Raw genomic sequence first — 20,105 nt, forward strand, 5'->3', positions numbered from 1 at the left:
AAAAATGTTTCTGGGTGAGTTGTTTAATTGGGGAAAAAAAAACAAGTAGGAAAAGGATGGAACTCTGGAGGCAAAAAGGATCCAGAAAGAAAATTTACAGTAACTGAGTGGTGCAGGAGGTGCAGGGAGGAGCAGCACAGCTCTTACAGTGGTGGAACACAAGAGCTAAACTAAGAAGTTGCATGTAACTAATCAGAGCATGGAGGACAGAACTGTAAATAGCAGAACTCTAGTATGAAAACCTAATTAGTTCATAAATTAGCACTTTGCTTTATGAGTAGTCTGTTGTATCAGTCACATTCATATCTCCCATCTGCAGCCTGAAGATGACCTCCACCCCAAAGTTCTGAAGCTCCTGGTTTGGTTAACAGCTCAAGGTCCTGGGGGTGGTGCCCCTCAGGCTCCACACTGGGACCAGTGCGAGCTTCTCTGGGCACCCTGTGCCAGGGCCTCACCCCCCTCACAGTGAAGAATTTCTTCCCAATATCCAGTCTATCCCTGCCCTCCATCAGTCTAAAGCCATTGCCCCTTGTCCTGTTGTTCCATGCCCTTATCCAGAGTCCCTCCCCAGCTCCCCTGGAGCCCCTTCAGATGCTGAAAGGTCTCCTTGGGACCTTCTCTTCTCCAGGCTGAGCAAAACTCTCAGGGTGTCTCCAAGCAGAGGTGCCCCAGCCCTCTGACATTTACATTTCTACACACAGACTGACCATGCTCTAAACTGTGCATTCTGAACAACCTCTGTAGTGACTCACCTAATCACATCAGTTAATTTGAAAAATTCAACATCTGCACAGTAGCAATGCAATATTCAAATAAGAGAGGTCAGTGTTCTAGCTGTGTGATGCAGAGGTTATTCCAGTCTCCTCCTTCAGCCCACAATGCAACGTACCTCCCAAAATAGGTCACTTCATTTTCAAAACCAGGGTGAAGTCAGAAAATCTCTTCCACTCTTCAAAAGAAATATCCACTTACATGTTTCACATGGCAAATAAATTGAGTGTAGAGCACAGACTTTTAAAAAATAAAGTTTCAAAGCACACCCAAGCCCAACCCAGATATTTAGACTCCCAAGAGCATTTGCTCCACAGACAAGCAAAAGGATCTGTTTCATGGAGGTGGTTTATTTTAAGAATTTACAGATTTCTGGGGCTTTTCACTTCTTCACAAGATAACAGAGCAGTCTTGTCAACACAGACACAGGCAGGCTAAACCACATATGCTCAGAAGAGCTCCTCTTCACCTGTAAGGAAAATGAAACAAATTAAAACTCTTTCATCTATTTATTATTTATTTTAAACTCCCATCTTCCCCAATTTGAATACTTCACTAATATTCCTTACCACCCCCCCAACTATTAATCAAATCTATTTTTTTCTTATATTTTAAATTTTGAAATTTTCCTTACATTTTAGATTTTGAATATGTTCATGTTAGTACAGAAATCTCTTTAGGTATGTCTTTTTATACAGACATTTTTAAGCAATTGCATTAAGTCAGGCCACTATGCAAAAATTCAAACAGTAATTGCAAATTAATCCAATAATAGAGAACAAAAAAAAAAGCCATAGAAAATTAAAATTCATGTGAGATTATGCTCCCATGGACACATTTTCCTTAAAATTACTGAAAATTAAGAACTCTTTGTTTGGACAAATTCAGACTAAAAATGTCCAATTTCACAGCTGTTTAGGAAGAAAAGTTTCTGTCTGACCAAGACCACTCAATTCTGACTTCCTCCTCTGACTTCATATTTTCTGTGTTAATTCATTTCAAAACACAATCCAGTTTCTGTGACATAACTTTACCTCTTGGATTTGGCTGAACCGCTTTTTCCGATTAATCCCTGGTTATGGTATTATGAGAAAAAACAAAACAAGCAGGTTAGGAAGCAACTCATGCAAATTCAGGCAAAACTCTGCACGGATTTATAACCATAACTGTACTGTGAGGAGCACAATACAGCACCAAAATCATATCAAGTACATATTCCAGGCATTCTGTCAATACACAGGATATGAACACATGTATTTCCATATAGAGCAGAAATTTTTAACTGTTACAGTAATACACATGAGCTACATGCAGTTACAAATTGTGGTCTAAGCCCACACATTTGTAACCTGCAGCACACACCCGCACAAAACTTCATCCTCAGGCAAACAAGCAAAATACTGAACTTCAAGTAAAATACATACTCCATATGAAAATATTCTGGAAATTCCCTCCTTGCAAACTCAGCCCAAATTCTCAGTTTCTGAACACCTGATTTATCCAAAAGCATTTCAGTCACGCCATTTGCTCTCCCCCACTCAACACTACTGGGCTATTTGACCAGGCAAAGTAGGAAATGTCCAGGTAAAAGGGAGGAGAGGGGAAATCCACCAAAGGCCAGGAGGAAAACCCTCACCTCTCCAGGCAAGGATGCATGGTGAGGCTGAAGATCTATTTTACCAGCTTTTAAACTGTATTTGATCAGAAAAAACTGCCAAACTTCTCTCTGGTTAGTAGAACTGCGCAAGCTGAAAAGCTTGGGAGCCATGCCAGGGACTGCCTTCCTTCCCTGTGGTTTTAGGGAATCCCAAAGTCTGCCTGTTACCCTGGCACACAAGCAGCACATGACTGTAGGAGCTCTGAGTGCACCTTGCCACAAATACTCACAGAGCAGCAGCACCAGAGATGATCTCAATGAGCTCCTTGGTGATGACGGCTTGACGGGTGCGGTTGAAGGTCAAGGTCAGCTTGTCAATCATCTCAGCTGCAATAAAGCAAGGTTGGAGTTTAAACACAAAATCAGTGTATAAATGTCTATAAATGCACATACAGAGAGGCTGTATGGGCACAATATCCAAGTGGCTTGTAAACTACTGCAAATACCAAGTATTTATATATATATATATATATATATCTATATGTATACCAATACAATACCAACAAAAGGCTTAGTGCCTCTTGGTATTTGCAAGTGCCAAATAGTGCCAAATACCAGAGTGCACCTGACATTTTTTCCCTACAGGTAACATTACCAGTAAACAATCTAGAAACCTGAGAATTCAGCTTATCAGTTAAACATCTGCAGAACAGCTGGCAGACTTGTAAATACCAGGCATGACACAGCTTATTGTAACATAACACAAGCAGGCATCATTAGCTTTGAAATTAGATTTCACTGTTAATTAACTGCATTGTTCTTTCCTTCAATTTGTGGCAAAAGGAGATTTTTCTCAATTATATTTTTCTCAATTATTTCTAAACACAGCAGTATCACCTCTTCATCTCAAGCTGGTCATCAGAGCCATGCCTACCACTGCAGGCAGCCCAATGCACATCACATCAGCTTCACACAATCACCAGTATCCTTCCAAAGAATACTTACATATTCTCTACTTGCTCCATGACAGATGGTATTTAACTATTGCTTGTTTCCCCACCTTTAAATTGCTCTGCACTAATTATATTTGGTGAACAAGTAAGTTCAGATTTATAAAAATTCAGGAAACCCTCAGAGCAGCCACATGAAAAGAGCATAGAGAATATTTAGCCATTACACGATTAGTTTAGTGTTTCATATGCCTTTTAAATAATCTGTTATTTCACTTCCAGTCCTAGGCCTGTTTCTTGGCAGCAATCCCTCTTTCCAGGGACTAAATACAGTTCATGTTTGAAACAAAATCTGTTGAACTGGCTCAAAAAAACAACTCAAAGTGGAATTAAGATAGGAAACAGCTGATTTTTGAAGTGAAGTATTACACAAAGGGAGGTCAGCACTTTCCTGCTGAACAACTGAAGTCCTGAAAAGCCAGGGAGGAGCTTACAAGCATTCTTGCTAGCGTTGTCCATGGCAGTCATCCTGGCACTCTGCTCGCTGGTGGTGGATTCCTTCAGGGAGTAGTACAGAATGTTTGCTAGCGTGAACTCCTGGTAGTTCCTCAGCACATCAGCATCAATATCATCATAGATACTTAGGCTTTCTGCAAAATATACAGGAGCAGGCTTAGACACAGCCAAGATTTACTACTTCCAGCAAAATACAATGACATGGAGAAGATTACTTGGCTGGGCTGTTTCAATACTTAAGGCAGCACAGAGGGATTTTCTGAACATATTATGTGTACCTTCAGAATCTCTATGTTAGTTATAATTCTGTTAACTATTTTATATTTTTAAATTCAATTTAATATTAGGAAAGCCAGACCAAAGCAAAATACACTATTGCCATATTTAACCTTTCCATACAGTGCTGCAGAAACATTATGAGGTATTTTTAGTGAGCAGTGAAAAGTCACTCACTACTCAGGCTATTCAGTGCTGAAAATTTTGGAACTGACAGAATTTACATTTGCACAAATCTTGCTTGAGGCAGAATCTCAAACCAGAATTAGCATCACTTTTCCTTTTAAGCTCCTTGCCCCACAGCACCTTTGTGAGCCAGCCTTGGACTGATCTTGGCCAAGATAAAACCATCTGTTAAACTATGATACAAGCACCATAATAAGGTGCTTTAATACCATATTTCCATTTTCAGAGTACTTTTCTTGTGACTTATCACTGCATGTAACTGGTGGTTTCTAGCTCCCTACTTACCAGAGCCAGCCACAGTTTCAAAGGAGAAGATAGGTTTTTCATCAGTCTTGTAAGAGATGACAGACCTGTACAAAAGGAGCAAAATAGGCTCTTCAGTTCAACTGAACTGACTCGAAACTGAATGGTTCAAATCAAACTAGAATGGACAACTTCTGGCTTTCCAATGCCACAAAGTTTTGTGATAACCCTGGTGAAAAGATCTTGGATACCATGTGGATATAATGATATGTTGACTGACCACAGCTAGTAGAAAAAACAGCCCAGTTCTTGACACACAACAAAATCAAGAAGTAAAGTGAATATGCCAAATCACAGTCAGTTTTCATACAACTTCATTGAGCTAATATGCTCTTTGAAGCATTCTACCCAGTATTTTTCCAGTAAAGTTTCAGTTCAACCTTACCTGAACCGATTGTAGATGACAGAGCCTTCATCAAATTCATACCCAGAGTTTAACAGCTCTAAAGCAATGGCTGAAGCATCTCCAAAGCTCGGAGGTCTCCGTCCCACCTCTTTGAATGTCAGCAGGAAATAGTTACCATGTGTCCTGCAGCAACAACAAACCTGGGTTAGAACCAAGTGGATGCTCTAAAGTACAATGAGCAACAAGACTTACTAGAGATAACTGTAATTTAGGAGTGTTCAGAATGAAACATTTTACTGAATTAGGGTCTGAAAGAAACTTTGCCTTTAGTTAAATTACCAGAGCTTCACAATACACACATGTGTAACAGCACCAGTTGCCAGCTTTCAGACTTTTATTTCAATAACATAATAGTGCTGTGTAGCAGTTTCCCAAATTGTGTATCAAAACCACTTTTTGGGTATTTGCAGATTTTTTTTACAGGAACTTGAATTTAACACAGTTCCCTTAAATGCAATTTCCTGCCAATGGCACACAATCTTACAGTCTTGTAATTTCTACCACAGAAAACAAAACTCCAAACTGAACTTTTGGGCCCCATCCTTTTTACCTTTGAAGAAGCCCTCTGATCTTGTCACCTACTCCAACCACCATAACCTCTTTCCCTGCATTTGAGAGGTTGGTAATCTCGTTCTTCAGGGTTTTAGCAATAGATGTGTGGATAGCACCACACAGGCCTCGGTCAGAGGACACACCTATGAGGAGGTGCTTCTTCTTGTCCTCAGGTGCCTTTATTTCTGCTTTCTCATAAAGAGCTGAAAAAAAAATAAAATTACATTTTTCAAGGGTGCCAAAAATGCAAGTAAGTAATAAAAAATGCCCTGAATTATTCTAACTAAAACCAATACTAAAGAGGCTCCAGATCTCAGCCAGATTAATTTTATCTCCTTTGCAATTGTTCCAAGCTTGCACATGGTCAGACCAGATGTGAGCAAGAAACAATTCAAAGGCAGTCACAGCTCTGATCACATCAGTGAAGTTCACTGTGCAAATTCTTTTGGAAGCAGACTACTGGAAGGTTAAAAAGCCTTGGCATTTTATCACCAGTATGAAAACCTCCTCTCCTGCTCCCCCATGACTAAGTGCAAGATCTTTCTCTCACACAGAGCTCCTGTTCCGTAGACCCTTGCAGGCTTCAGCTCCCTCTCAGCTCTTGCATATTTGGCTGCAGAAACCATCTTCATGGACTTGGTGATCTTCTGGATGTTCTTGATGGACTTCAAACGCCTGGTGACTGCAAGGTGAAGAGTTCAAGGTTACAGACTGTACTGAGCATAATAACTCAAACCCAAACAACAAAATGCCAGCAAGAGCCATCCAAAAATATTTTGCCATGTTTCTCAAAGGAGAAGAAATAAATAAACAAACAGTGCACAAATAAACCTCATAAGAAACCTGGGCATTTGCAGTAAGAACATAGCTAACACAAATTCATCTTTACAACAAACATGTATTTCTTTCAGACATAACATTAATTTAATATTTATCCCACCATGAAGTCTATTTACTATTCTCTTTGCTTCCAAATCTACTTGTTTCACAAATATATTATTTTAGGTATAATGTCTTCTTTCACAGATGACAAGCAAAGGAAACAAACAAACAAAAAAGTCCCCATAGTGTGAAGACAGAAAAAATGTTATCCTCTATTTAGACTGTGGTAAAATGACATTTATAAAAACATTAATAGAAAAAGAAACCAAAACAGGTATTCCATAGACAAGCACAATTCCAAGGCAATATCCCTGTATAAGAACTATGAGGGATGGCTTATGGAAGCATTATCACACTAAAACCATTCAGTCAATCCTTTTTCCCCCCCAAATGCTTCATAAAAGCAGAAGGAAAGAAACATAAGAGAAACTAAGGTAACTCTTAGAGGTGAGCAGAAATCTGGTTTAGCACATATGATAAAAATATTTTTTAAATCTATTTGAGTAAAACTATAAAAAGACATCCAAATTACTGCTAAAACCACTTCTGAAGGACACTTGTTTAATGTAATTATCACTGCAGGCATATATATAATTGTTATGTATCACAATCATTTTACCCAACAGAGGATAAACAGAATTATATTTTAACATATGGTTTTCCTGCAACATTTTCCCCTCTCAAGAGCAGACAAAACCTTTACTTACTGTCCTTTAGCGTTGCCATATTCCTGACTTGGCCCCTGAAAAGGAATGAAGGAGAAATTAGGATAATTCACAAGCTCTCCACAAACCAACACCTGCCAAGGGCAAGTCCCTTTCAGAGTGATGAAAATTCAAAGATTTGCTATTTCTTAAAAAAGATCTGTGACAGAGAGAAACCACTCTGACCTGTGGCTTGTATGCACACCTTCATCTTTCCCTACCTATATAATTTCACAGACTCGATTAGGTTGGAAAAGACCTCTGAGATCATCAAGTCCAACCTATGACTGAACACCACCTTATCAACTAAACCACTGGGTGCCACATCCAGCCTTTTTTCAGACACCTCCAGGGACTGTGACTCCACAACCTCCCTGGGCAGCCCATTCCAATGCCTAATTACACTTTCTATGAAGAAATTGCTCCTAATATAAAACCTAAACCTGCGTTAATCATGTCCTGCCGCTGGCTGCCTGGCAGAAGAGGCCAACTCCCACCTGACTGCACTTTGCTGTCAGGGAGTTGCAGAGTGATAAGGTCACCTCAAGCCTCCTTCTCTCCAGGCTGAGCTCCCCCGACTGCTCTTCAGGGGACCTGGGCTCCAGCCCCTTCCCCAATCCCACAGCCCTTTTCCAGCCCCTTCCCCAATCCCACTGCCCTTCTCCAGACCCTTCCCTGGTCCCACTGCCCTTCTCCGGACTCGCTCCAGCACCTCAATGTCCCCCCTGCACTGAGGGCCCCGAACTGGCCCAGGACTCGACGCCAGCAGTGCCGAGCACAGAGAAAGGTTTAACGCGTTACCCGCCGCCTTGGCTAATGGCAAGGAACAAACGAGGGCATTAGAAGGGCAAATCAGAAATAAAAAAATAATTTTAAACAAAGCTTCATGCAATGCGATTCGTTTCTAAAAACTATTAAAACGAAGCAGAGGTGACCGCACCATTTCCTGGCCAGAGCAGGGTCTCCTGCCACGTACAAACCTGTCCTTTAACCCTTGCCTGTCCCATTCACCCACCCCGACCAAGGACGGACCCTCCATCCCTGCGGGTCCCGGCTGCCCTCATCTCCCGGTACCGGCTCCGCCACCACCCCTCAGAGCCCACAGCCTCTCACGGGCCGCCCGCGGCCGCGACCCCGCCGCCCGCAGGCGCCGCACGGCCGAGGGAAGCCATCCCCCCCTCACCCCGCGGAGCCGCCCCGGCCATCGGGACGCGTTCCCCCGTGCCCACAGCGCCCGTCCCAGCCCGTGGCGGTACCATTGCGGCTGGACCAGCGCGACCGCAGCGCCCCGGGCGAACATGGCGGCGCCTCCACCACAGCCCCGCTGAAGGTCAGCGCGCCCGCACCGCGCCTGCGCCGCCCCGCCGGGATCCGCTTCCAGGGCGCCGCCGCCATTTCCGGAGGGGGCGGGATCGGGAGAGGGAGCGGGACGGCGCCGGGACCGGCATCATGGGCAAGTCGGATTTCCTCAGCCCCAAGGCCATCGCCAACCGCATCAAGTCCAAGGGGCTGCAGAAGCTGCGGTGGTACTGCCAGATGTGCCAGAAGCAGTGCCGCGATGAGGTAAACGGGGGCGCGCTGGGGTCCCCGGTCCTTCGGGCGGCTCCGGTCTCCGTCTGAGAACGCCCAGTCCCGGTTCTCCCGGGGTCAGGGCCCCTTGGTTCGGGTCAGCTTTTGTGACAGCTGCGATCTCATGGGATCACAGGATGGTCTGGGTTGGGAGGACCTTAAAAATCACCCGCTTCCAACCCCCTGCCGTGGGCAGGGACACCTTCCACTGTCCCAGGGTTCTCCAAGCCCTGTCCAGCCTGGCCTTGGACACTTCCAGGGATCCAGGAGCAGCCACAGCTGCTCTGGGCAACCTGTGCCAGGGTCTGCCCACCCTCACAGGGAAGGATTTCTTCCCATTTTCTTCCCAATATCCAATCTAACCCTTCTCTCTGTCAGTTTAAAGCCGTCGTCCCTTGTCTTAGCAGTCTCCCTTGTAAATGTCCCCAGTGCTGTCGAGGGGAACATTGTGGGAGTTGCAATCACACTGGTAGGAATGTATTTGTAGGATTTTAGTACTCTCTTCATTCTGTGAGTGTTGCAAATTGAGAGAAAGACAAGCCAAATATTTATTTCTGCTTTATAGAATGGCTTCAAGTGTCACTGCATGTCTGAGTCCCACCAGAGGCAGTTGCTGCTGGCTTCTGAAAATCCTCAGCAATTCATGGATTACTTCTCTGAGTAAGTTTTCTGTGTATTCTTACCCAGATCTTTATCCCCATTCTGCACAGCCACGCCCCTAAGGCCCAGTAATGTCCCACTGAAGACACTTTATTGTGATACATGTAGTGTCAGCTCTTCTTGTAATTGAAAATTTAGGCAATGCCACCTTTAAACTTTAGGTAGGAGATTTCAAGATGCCATGATTTTAGTAAAGTTTGACAGTTTTGTCTCGTGTTTTAATCCTGTTTAAAGTTGCTCTGTGTTACAAATACATCACCTTTCTGTCCCCACTGAGTGACTGCCATACACACATGAGCTAGAAGAGCCATAACAAGAGAGAGAACAAGTCAGGGGAGGGACTGACATCCCCCAGCTTCTCCCAGGCCTTTGTCCAGCTGACCTACCTGACAGCTGGGATGACTGGAGCTGTCCTCAGCACGAGTTTGAAGTGAGGCTTTATGCTGCAGCCCTGGAATTAGCAGGGAGATGAGTGATCCATCTGCCTCATCCACTCCTCTGCCCTTTGTCCTGCCCTGTGCTCTGTGTCAGTCAGCCTGGGAAGACACCTGGTAACCAAATGCCTGCAATTAGTGGGAAGTGTTGAGATTCCTTTGCTCCATTTTATCCCTTTGAGAGCCTGTTACTCTCTTGGATATTTAAAGTGCGTGCATGTATCATGTTGTGTTTCATCCTGTATTTAATCCTGGTCTGCTGAAAAAGGGCAATGTGTCTGAATATCGTCATGCTCAGCTCAAAAGAATAATCAGGTTTATACTGCAGATATTTAATTGTTAATAACAACAGAAAATTGCTTCCTAGTTGTTAAAGTTTTACTAAAGATTCTTTTTTTTATTTTCTAAGGGAATTCCGAAATGATTTCCTAGAATTGCTCAGGAGGCGATTCGGTAAATATTTTACTGGTTGTTTGTTTGTTTGTTTGTTTGTTTGTTTGTTTTAGTGTCTTTTGTTGGTTCAGTGCAAGCACATAATAAAAATAATTTTAAAAATGATTCTGTATTTTAGGAACAAAGAGAGTGCACAATAATATTGTGTACAATGAATACATCAGCCATCGAGAGCACATCCACATGAATGCCACACAGTGGGAGACACTGACTGATTTTACAAAATGGCTGGGGAGAGAAGGTGAGTGTACCTGCTCAGGGTTGGGAAGTCTTAAAATTATTGGGTGATTGAATTCCTGATAATTGATCAGTAAATACTTATGTTAGTTCTTTTTCTTTCTTCCCCTCCCCTCCTGTATATAACACGAAAAGATTTCCAAACATATTTGTGTGCTGACCATTAGGAGTTTGCTTGTGGAAAATGTCAGAAGTCTGGGATGAGTACACCAGTTGTGAGCCTTTTCTTGTTTCATTTACTGGATACATTGCTAAATTCTAAATCAACTTCTAACAGTTGCCATTTAAAAATTACAGATTCTTTCCACATCTGACAAGAAGCAAGCAGTTATTTTCATTCCTGGCCTAGTTGGAAGGGTTAAAGCTGGAGATCTGCAGTTCTGTGTTTTAGTGGGAGGAAGAGAGATTAAGTGGCACTGTAGTGTGACTGAAAGTTTACTTTGGCTCTGGATGCCCCTGTTCTGCAGGATACATCCAGCAGTTACAGAGTGTTTGGGAAGTCACTCTAGCCAGAGTCAGTAACAATAGCACAGTGCTGCAATATTTCCTTTAGTACCAAACTGTGAGTGTGTATCATTTATACATGTTAGATTTCTGTCTTCTTCCTTGTTAAAACAGTGGGAAGGAAACATTTTCTTCAATAAGGAAAGGATTGTAAAACACTTCATGCGCTTTGTGATGTACACTGGCCTGTGTCCAAACAGATCTGGGCAGCTGAGTGCAGAAACACATGGTACAGATAGTTCAAAGTCAGTTTGAGTAGCCCAATAAGGGTGTGTTGTCACTGGTGAAGTATCTACATTGCTACAGTGAACAAATTAATACACAGTTTTATTTTTCCTTACTTTCTACATCTCATATCACTTTTCTGCTGATAAATCTTAGGGCTACTGCTTAGCTCTAATTGCACTTCTGCTGTTCCTAAGGCCTGCCTTTGCAGCTTTCCCAAAACTCTCTGATTTTAAGGATTCCCTCAAACATGGACTGAAAATGATCTTGATATTGTTAATATTAATTTGACTTCATTTTGCCTTGACTTTTTAGGTCTTTGCAAGGTTGATGAGACCCCTAAGGGCTGGTACATTCAGTACATCGACAGGGACCCAGAGACCATTCGCAGGCAGCAAGAGCAAGAGAGGAAGAAGAAACAGGACCTTGATGATGAGGAAAAAACTGCTAAATTCATTGAACAGCAAGTTAGAAGAGGTTTGGAGGGGAAAGAACTGGTGAGAAAAATTGCACTGTGTGTGAATCTTCAGCTCAAAGCTTCTTGTGGTTAAGTCAATGGGGAATTTGATGCTGCTGGAATCCTTCCACTGGTATTTGCTTCCTAACTTGGAGTTACAATGTACCCAGCTTGCAGTAGTAATAAGGAAGTAATAATTACAGCTCTTCCAGTGATTAGTGATTTAAAATCACTTTTGAATTTAGGAAGGGGCAGCAAACAATCAATTAAACTGCATGATGTCTTCATTTATGGTATTTCACAGCTAATAGGGCTGCAGATAACAAGTACCTGGTGCGCGGAGGAGGCTGACATAAATAACCAGGGGGGTCTGGCATAATCAAGTTCACAAAGTGAAAAGTTCTATTTTGGTGGTGCTGGTGTGGTTATTTGGGATCTGTTTACTTGGCATCATGCCATGACCCCCATACATGTTGCCTGGGGCTAAAAATCTCCCATTTGATCGTGGGTATTGATGGGTACATTTAAATGCTGTTGTAAACAATTACCTGCTTCTTAATTTAAAACTAATTGAAATTTAAATGGTCTGAGCCTTTGGTGCTGAAAAATTGGAAAGATACCAGAATTTCCTTCTTTGAGTTATCAGTCTGTCCAGAAACCAGTCAGATCATGCTGATTCAGGTAGAGGAAACTGCTGCAGCAAGGCCACTTGCCTTTTATGCTGGAATTGAGCAAGTTTAGGCAGCATCTCTGTTAACTGGAGTGTTTTGCACAGGAGCCTGTAATGAGATGATGTTTTCAATTTTAATCTTTTACAAATCAAGCCAGGTTGAATATTACAGTTACTGTCTGTAAAACTGACCTAATCAATGATTATGATACCTTGACTCAATTTTCTGTTTGATTATTTAAATGTGCTTTGTGTTTTTTGGCAGGAAATGCCAGTCTATACTGAACTGAATAGAGAAAATGAAGAAGAAAAAGGTAACTAGATTTTGATGGATGTAATTTTCTAGAACCTACTGGAACTGATTCTGTGAAATCAGTGAAAATCAGGAAATTTTTTGAAATTTTGGAACTGATTCAAATGAAATGAGCATTGAAGCCTGCTTGGTTCTTCATAAAGTGCTTTGAGATCAGTTCTAAAGAGCACTAGACTGTGGAAATGCAGAGTATTCTGTATTACAAAATTTAATTTACTTTAAAAGCTAAAACATAATATTGATTAGTAAATATTTTCAAATTTATGATTCTTTCCTATTTGCAGATTTTAAAATTTGTTAACATCCTTCAATGCAGTTATTTTTAAAGATAGAAATAGAGTAATGTCTCTTTATTTTTTAGTTACATTTAATTTAAACAAAGGAGCAAGTACTTCAGTCGCAGCATCTTCTAAAACAAGGTGAGAAAAGAATTTAAGGCCAACCTTTACTGCTACAAAGCACTTCTATGACAGTGGTATTTGTATGAACAGGAAGGTTTGTCTTGTCCTGAAATATTTGGAGTCTAATCTCTCATCCTCTCTTGGTATTCAGAAGGGTGACTAGGTGACTTCATGGTTGGTTTTGTATTTGAAATGGATGAGTGGGTGTATCTTAAATGTGAGCTGTGAGGAGCCTTCTTGAATTCTCTGTGCTTCATGGCAGATGCCCATAAAGTAATAGTTAGTTACAGGTTCCTCCATGGAGGGTGGGAAAGGATCCAGCCAAAGCATTTGCAGTGATGCCATCCAGTCCCAGCTGCCTTCTATGAATGGATATTCCTGACTGGTTAATTTTGGTTCCTAAAAGGTTTGATTGCCTTGTCTAATTGGGAGACAATGCTTTCTTTGGTCATCGTTTAAGCAGCTAAATCTGCCTGAAATAAATCTTCCCAGAGCTCTGGAATTTAATTGTCATCGTGTAACCACAAGCAATGCAGGACAAAAGGGATCAATAATGCAAATAATACTGACTTACAGCAGCCTGGGGAACTGTTTGATGAGCAGTACATCTTCTCATGTAAGGCAATATTGTAATTAAATGTATTCCAGGTAAAAAGAAAGCTTTTCCCTCATCTCACTCAGCTCTTAGATAAGGTATCTGATGGGATATATGCCAGGCAGAAAATGAGACAGTAAAGCAGCTCTTTGCAATAATAGAGACAGATTGCAGGCTTTAAGGAAAACTTGTAAATTATCCCTAAGCACTGAGTTGTGCTTAACATGATTCTGAAACTTAATCCAGACTCTCACTTGAATAGTTTCAGTGAGGAATACTTAAAGTTCTTGCTAAAATTTGGCCAAATGTGGAATCATATATCAAGTAGTCTAATTTCTTCACAGCATATACGAAATACTTATCTATAAACTTTGAAATGGCATGTAGTAAGTTCACAGCTGGATATGTTTATCTTCTTGAATATGGACACTGCAGTTATGTTTTAACTGCATATTGCCCTTTATGAGATTTTTTTTTTAAGTACTTGCTATTTGATTTGTGATTTAATGTGCAATTTTGATTATTCAGATTTTCTCTGAAATATAGTTTTTCTCTTAAAGTTGCTTCTACTGCAATTCTTGTCTCTTCATTTCTGTGGGGTATCTTCCCTGTGGGAGTAGATCCAAAATCCTCACCACAGGCAGAACATGCAATTTGTCCTAAGGCCATATTAATTATTGCATCACTGTTCACTTCAGAGCAGCTCCCTGCACCTTTTGGGTTGACGCCCAAATTTTTTTTTGTGTTTTTTACTGTGTTCAAATGACTGTTATAAAAGTGGCATTTCTCACTTTACCTAGATGTTCCCTCCTCCCTGAGATGTAACTTTTTCTGCTGATTGCTCTTTATTTTCCACAGTTAGGCTGTTTGCTTATTTTGAATGTGGTTATGAAGGTGAAAATTGTTTGCTGAGTGTGGAGCTCTTTTCTACAGATTCTACAGTGTTTTCTCCCATTGCCAGATAGGCTCAATTTCTCTGTCTGGAAGGAATTCTAGATATCTGCCCTGTCTAAGAGTTCCTCTGTCCAGGTGGCTTCTCTAAAGTTTGTGCTTTCAAATTTGAAAACCTTATTTGCAGACCAGCTTTTGTCTTCTTTATTGAACTCAAGACCTTGATCAACTTTTTGTTTGTGCAGTGGTGAACTGGTCATGGGGCTGTGTCCATTCTGCTGCACTGCCAGCAGTGACCCTCAGTGGACATGGAATTTCCACCCCAAGGAGACCAGTTGTAGAGGAGGAGCTGTGTAGGGTCTGCAAGGGGACTGGGACAACTGAAATCAAGCAGAGCAGCACAACCAGTTCTTCAAATGCATCTTGGTAGAGGAAAAGAAATGTAAGATCTGCTGTGAAAACACCAGCTTACTTTTTCAGCAGTGTCCTTGGACAGAATGCACTGAAGATGGTGGAGGGGGCAGTTAAAAGAAAAGAAGTAGCCCATAGCTCTGGTCAGTCCAAAGAGAAAAAGAAGAAATCTGCACTGGATGAGATCATGGAGGTAATAATAATGCAGGATCTGTTTCTGTGTGCCCCTGTGCCTGTGGCAATGTCCACTTCACCTTTGAAGTGACCTCAGACCTTCAGTTCATATGGAATACCAACTTTCACATCTTACCAGGCAAAATAATTTCATTTCCCCTAAAACTGGTTTCATTTCTTCATAAAACTGGCTGCTCAACTCTGCCTATTCCCCAGATGACTGAGATGTTGGGAAGTAAAGGAATACAAATTTTGCAAGAGAAGAAAATACCTAGAAACACTTGCCAAAAAACAAAAAAATACAAATCACCATCATTTTGTCATGAGTTCCTCGATTCATCCAGTGGATTTATGAGGCAAGACTATACTGATTTACCCTAATTTAGGGTCTGGGGATTGTTTTTGTTCCCCACATGACATGGGGCTGGAGAATTGGTTCAGTGCTGTTCAGAGGCATGGGAAAGCAGTGGAAGGAAGAAGTAAATGGTGGTTATTTGTTGTTCTTTAGCTTGAAGAGGAGAAGAAAAGAACATCTCGAAGAGACTACTGGTTACAGCCTGTAAGTGACTTAAAAATTATTATTGTACCAAATACTGCAAATTTCTGCATTTCTAAAGCCATTTTTGATTAGTGTAAAGATCCAAAAGCAGATTGCAAACTAAATTCATAGTTCTTTTCCCTTTCCTGCTCTTGACCCATTGTGGGCTGTCACATTAGATCATGAATTCAAGTATAACTGTATTTGTCAAAGAAACCCAAAAAAGTCTTGAGGGATGCTACTTTGAGCCAGTAATTTGACAATATTCCTGAAAGCCACATCTTTACTATTGTTGTTTCCTGCTCTGTGCTGTACTGTTAATTTAGATTGTAGAGTTGTTTGCATGTGTTGGCACTTTATTTTATTTTTTCTCTCCTTTCAAATCTCCCAGGAAATCATTGTAAAAATTGTAACAAAAAAGCTTGGAGAGAAATACCACAAGAAGAAGGCAGTTGTTAAGGTAAGGTGGGCCATAGAGAGTACTGGTTTGGCTTTTCTGGAAGATGATTTAGGAAGATTTGTTTCGTTGTGCAGGTTGTTCACTTAAGACAGCACTGTTGAGGACTGAAATGTCATCTCACCTGTACTGGGGCTTATTCTGGACAGGCAATGAGCCTCTGTAATGGTTTCAGTGATCTTTTCTTAAGCACAGCTTTGTCCTGTGTAGTTTGTTCCTGTTAACACATACATCTTGGTGAATAATTCCTGTATCCATGGGATGTGACAACAGCAGTGCAGTTGGACTTTAACCCAAGACTAATCAGTTCTGCACTGATATTTTAAGCTGCAGGATCTCATTTGCACACAAAAGCTCCAGGCTGGAGCCCTTGTATTTTGCTGGTTTTGAAAATGCAGAATTGCAGAGTCACAATGCTGAAGTTTGTTAACTTTGAAATGTAAATTTAGAGAAAAATTTATTTCTGTTTGCCTTTGCCTTTTAAAACAGGAAGTGATTGACAAATACACAGCAGTTGTGAAGGTGATTGACTCTGGGGACAAGCTGAAGCTTGACCAGACACATCTAGAAACTGTAATACCAGCACCAGGTACAGCTGTTTCCTTTTGTTTTCAGCTTCTGCCACTGCAAAACTTAGATTTCAGTTCTTTTAAACTATAATTCATCCACTTGAAGGTACCATAACCTCTGCTGAGAAGACAGGCTGAGAGCGCTGGGGTTGTTCAGCCTGTGAAGACCATAGAGCACCTTCAAGTGCTTAAAGGGGGTTTATAAGAAAGATGGGGACAAACTTTTCAGAAGAAGTTTGGAACCCTGTTGTGTAACTCTTTTCCTATTTCTATTTCAGGCAAGAAAGTGATGGTATTAAATGGTGGGTACAGGGGAAATGAAGGCATTTTGGAGTCCATCAATGAGAAGAGGTTTTCAGTGACAATAACAATTGACTCAGTAAGTACCAAACATTGCAAGCTCTTGGTTTGCAGAGCTTTCCATCTGTACATGGAGAGCTTTCACAAAGAACCATGTTATCCTTAATCCTGCCTTACAAGTGGGATTTGTGGTGTGCAACGTTCTGTGGACACCCCCCACCTATCAACAGCCACATATTCCCCCCTATCACAGGCTTATTCTTTGCTGTTTGCAGACAATCTTCAAAAAGATGATAGGGAGCTGAATTTAGCAAGTTTTGAACTTGCAAGAGATTTGGAAAATATTTTGAGTGTTTATTTTGAACATGGCTGTTGTGGTACTGCTTTGTGGGAAGGTAAAAAATGCAAAATATGCAAGGATGTGAGTTTACTCCTGCCTTTTCCAGACTGAATGTGGGGCTTTATGTGCTCATTTGTTGTCTTGTTTATGGTTAACAATCAGTGCATGCCACCATGTCTGTGTGGCTCTTTCTTTGTTCTGCTCTGCAAAACCAGTCTTTAATTGTTAAAGCACAGATGATACTGGCTCAAAGTCAAACTTCTTAAACACAACTTGCAGTTCAAAGAAAGGCTGCATAAACTCAGCCCAGGTTGGATTCTGGAGGATTTGGGAAGAGGCTGCCCTGATGAGAGGAGGAACTTCAGTGCTAAAAGCAAACTGAAAGTGAAAGGATTTCTGGGATGGTGTTGAGGCCCTGTCACATTCTCTGGTCAGGCTTAAAATTATGGATCAAGGAACACTGTATTATGAACAAATCCCCTTTACCTCTCCTACTGTAATCTCCCTGTTGGGAATTCAAGAAACAATTTTATGTTGTGATGGTTTTTTTTCTGTCATTCTCCAGGGACCTTTAAAAGGGCGCAGAGTTGAAGATATCCAGTATGAAGATGTTTCCAAACTTGCCTGAGGTGCTAAATTATACATCAGAGAAGATTTTCGTTCTCAAAACCTTCTTTCTGACATCTTTCAGGCAGACACAAGACTCTACCATGTCAGGGTTTTAATTGTGTGTGTATGTATTTATAATGTATATAGACATTAACAACAGCAAACTTGATTTATTTAAAGATAGATATTGATTTGTTACATAAAATGTTTATGGAAATACTATCAGTGGAAATTTTTCATCTGATTTTATATCAAAGTTATAATATTTGCTTCAATTTCCTTTTGTAAAATGTAGCAGAGAGCTGCAAACTGGAGTATGTGGGCAGGTCCTGAAGAGAGAATTACCTACAGGGAGGCAGAGTGTGTTGGAGCCAGAGGAGTTTAAACAACACACTTGTCAATCCAGAGCCAAAATGGACTTCTGAGTGCATGACCAAGGCATGGGATTGAGGGGATAGCAGGAAGATTCCAGTGCTGCAAGGGCTTATTTCCTGGACACTGTAAGAATGCTCTGGTTTATTATGTGCAGTCACCAGTTTATTTTTGATCAGCACAGCAGTGATAGTAAAATGCAGGTCATTACTCCTCCAGCAGGTTTGTCAGGGCTCCTGATAATACTGATATGGAATTTATCTTCATATGGAGCTGCTCCATGGATGTTACTTTTGGAGTGTCTTGGGATGCCAGCTGAATCTTGGGCAGATATGAATTGGGCTCCTTTGGTTTTCCAAAGCCTTTTCCTTTCTCCCATTGTTGCTCTGCTACATGAGTAATGTTACTCCTGCTAAATAATATAGCATTACTTGTTTTATTTTTTTAAAAGTGTCACATTTTGTACAATGTTTAATTTCTCAGGCACTTCAGGAATAAACAGAAACCTTTCTTAGGCCAGTGTGTTTCTTACCAACCTTTCCAATACTGTTGATTTAAGTCCACCAGTGAGCACAGTGAAGTGCTGGGTTGGTGCACCACATTATTTGGGTAAAAAAACCCATGTGAGTGGTCCTGGACAAACTAAACCCAACTGAAGGTTGTGTGTCCCTGGAACCTTTCCCCTTTCATTGCCTCAAAAGGTTGATTTGTGGTTTCCAGGGGAAGCCTGCACAGAACTGGAAGTCAGCAGAGGTTTAATGAAATAGCTGTTGTCTGAGGTAGCCTGGAACAACCTCACACAGGACATCAGCTGTCTTCTCAAGCATAAAAAGTGGAGACTTATGAGAACTGGAGGCAGAGAACACTTGTCTGTAAATTCAGGCTCTTCGTGCAGCCTAGGCTGTGTAAACAGCACTGCCCTCTCCCAGAGAACAGGTAGTGAGAGAGAGGAGGTTTGTGGGAGGGTAATGAGGGCAAGTGACAGAAGAGAGCAGCTTCTGTATCACTGAAAATAATTACTTAACATTCTGCAACCTGATGGATTTGAGTAAATACAGTACAGAAGTTATAAGTTGAATAAAGAAGACCCAGAGAATGGTATCTCACTGAAGTGGCTGCTGCAGGATGTTGTGGGGGCCAGAACTGATGAGTTGAAAGAAGCAATAAATAATTTGTAGGAAGTTGCTAACACTTCCAAGAGGAACTTTGAAGGGACATTTCAAAATGACACTGATCCTGACACAGCTGCAAGAAAGATCCTGTACCAGCTTTTAGTGCCTAAGTGAAGGAAACCAAAGCTGGGGAGGGCAAGGAGACTACTTGAGTTCCTTTCCTAAATTAGGGCTGCTGTAAAGGATAAGGCCAATGTGTTTTAACAAGGTGTTCAAAAAGCAGAGTTTTAAATCCAGCTTTTGGTACACACACAGGTATATTTGTTTCACTACTGATCTCATTCATTGCTGAATGCTCCTCAAAAGTAAGTGATCTTTTGGGAGCTAAGTCCCCTGGAAGGGAAACTTTTAGTACTGATGATTATTTCTATATAGTGTGAATGTTTCCCACTTTCAAAGATTTGTATCTGTGTGAAGCCCCATTCTGATGTTGAATTTTCACAAAAGGGCTGGAGGCTGTCTGAGACTCATCTAACTAATTTCTGGCTAATAAGCAGCAACAATTATTTCAAGGACCCTCCTCACCACTGGTTAATCCATCTTTAAATACTGGAGACTGCTCATGACACCCATTCTGTACCCATGTTCCTTTTCTGTTAAATTTCCTTTAC

At 41.3% G+C, this 20,105-nt stretch overlaps 2 protein-coding genes across 3 annotated transcripts; one reads left to right on the forward strand and one right to left on the reverse strand.

Annotated features, from left to right (window-relative positions):
- Positions 1–1,101: 1,101 nt before the first annotated feature.
- Positions 1,102–8,489, reverse strand: ATP5F1C (ATP synthase F1 subunit gamma). Its single transcript, XM_030960400.1, has 10 exons — positions 8,400–8,489; positions 7,147–7,181; positions 6,108–6,239; positions 5,556–5,760; positions 4,985–5,128; positions 4,582–4,646; positions 3,813–3,968; positions 2,659–2,755; positions 1,806–1,843; positions 1,102–1,240 (listed from the first exon to the last, which is right to left on the reverse strand). Exons 1-9 carry the CDS (start codon positions 8,441–8,443, stop codon positions 1,837–1,839), a joined length of 885 nt encoding a protein of 294 aa, XP_030816260.1. The 5' UTR covers positions 8,444–8,489; the 3' UTR covers positions 1,102–1,240; positions 1,806–1,836.
- A 73-nt stretch (positions 8,490–8,562) lies between these two features.
- On the forward strand, positions 8,563–19,069 carry KIN (Kin17 DNA and RNA binding protein). 2 transcript variants are annotated; one of them, XM_030959998.1, is made up of 13 exons: positions 8,563–8,706; positions 9,278–9,372; positions 10,216–10,259; positions 10,378–10,500; positions 11,541–11,722; positions 12,618–12,666; positions 13,027–13,084; positions 15,033–15,156; positions 15,646–15,696; positions 16,067–16,135; positions 16,622–16,721; positions 16,980–17,080; positions 17,907–19,069. In XM_030959998.1, the coding sequence occupies exons 1-13, from the start codon at positions 8,593–8,595 to the stop codon at positions 17,967–17,969; spliced, it is 1,173 nt and encodes a 390-aa protein (XP_030815858.1). In that variant the 5' UTR covers positions 8,563–8,592; the 3' UTR covers positions 17,970–19,069. The 2 variants fall into 2 exon arrangements, with proteins under 2 accessions (XP_030815858.1, XP_030815859.1); XM_030959999.1 differs by having other exon boundaries at positions 15,036–15,156.
- Positions 19,070–20,105: the final 1,036 nt, after the last annotated feature.

Source organism: Camarhynchus parvulus, chromosome 1A (assembly GCF_901933205.1).
Source record: "Camarhynchus parvulus chromosome 1A, STF_HiC, whole genome shotgun sequence".
Lineage (NCBI taxonomy): Eukaryota > Metazoa > Chordata > Aves > Passeriformes > Thraupidae > Camarhynchus > Camarhynchus parvulus.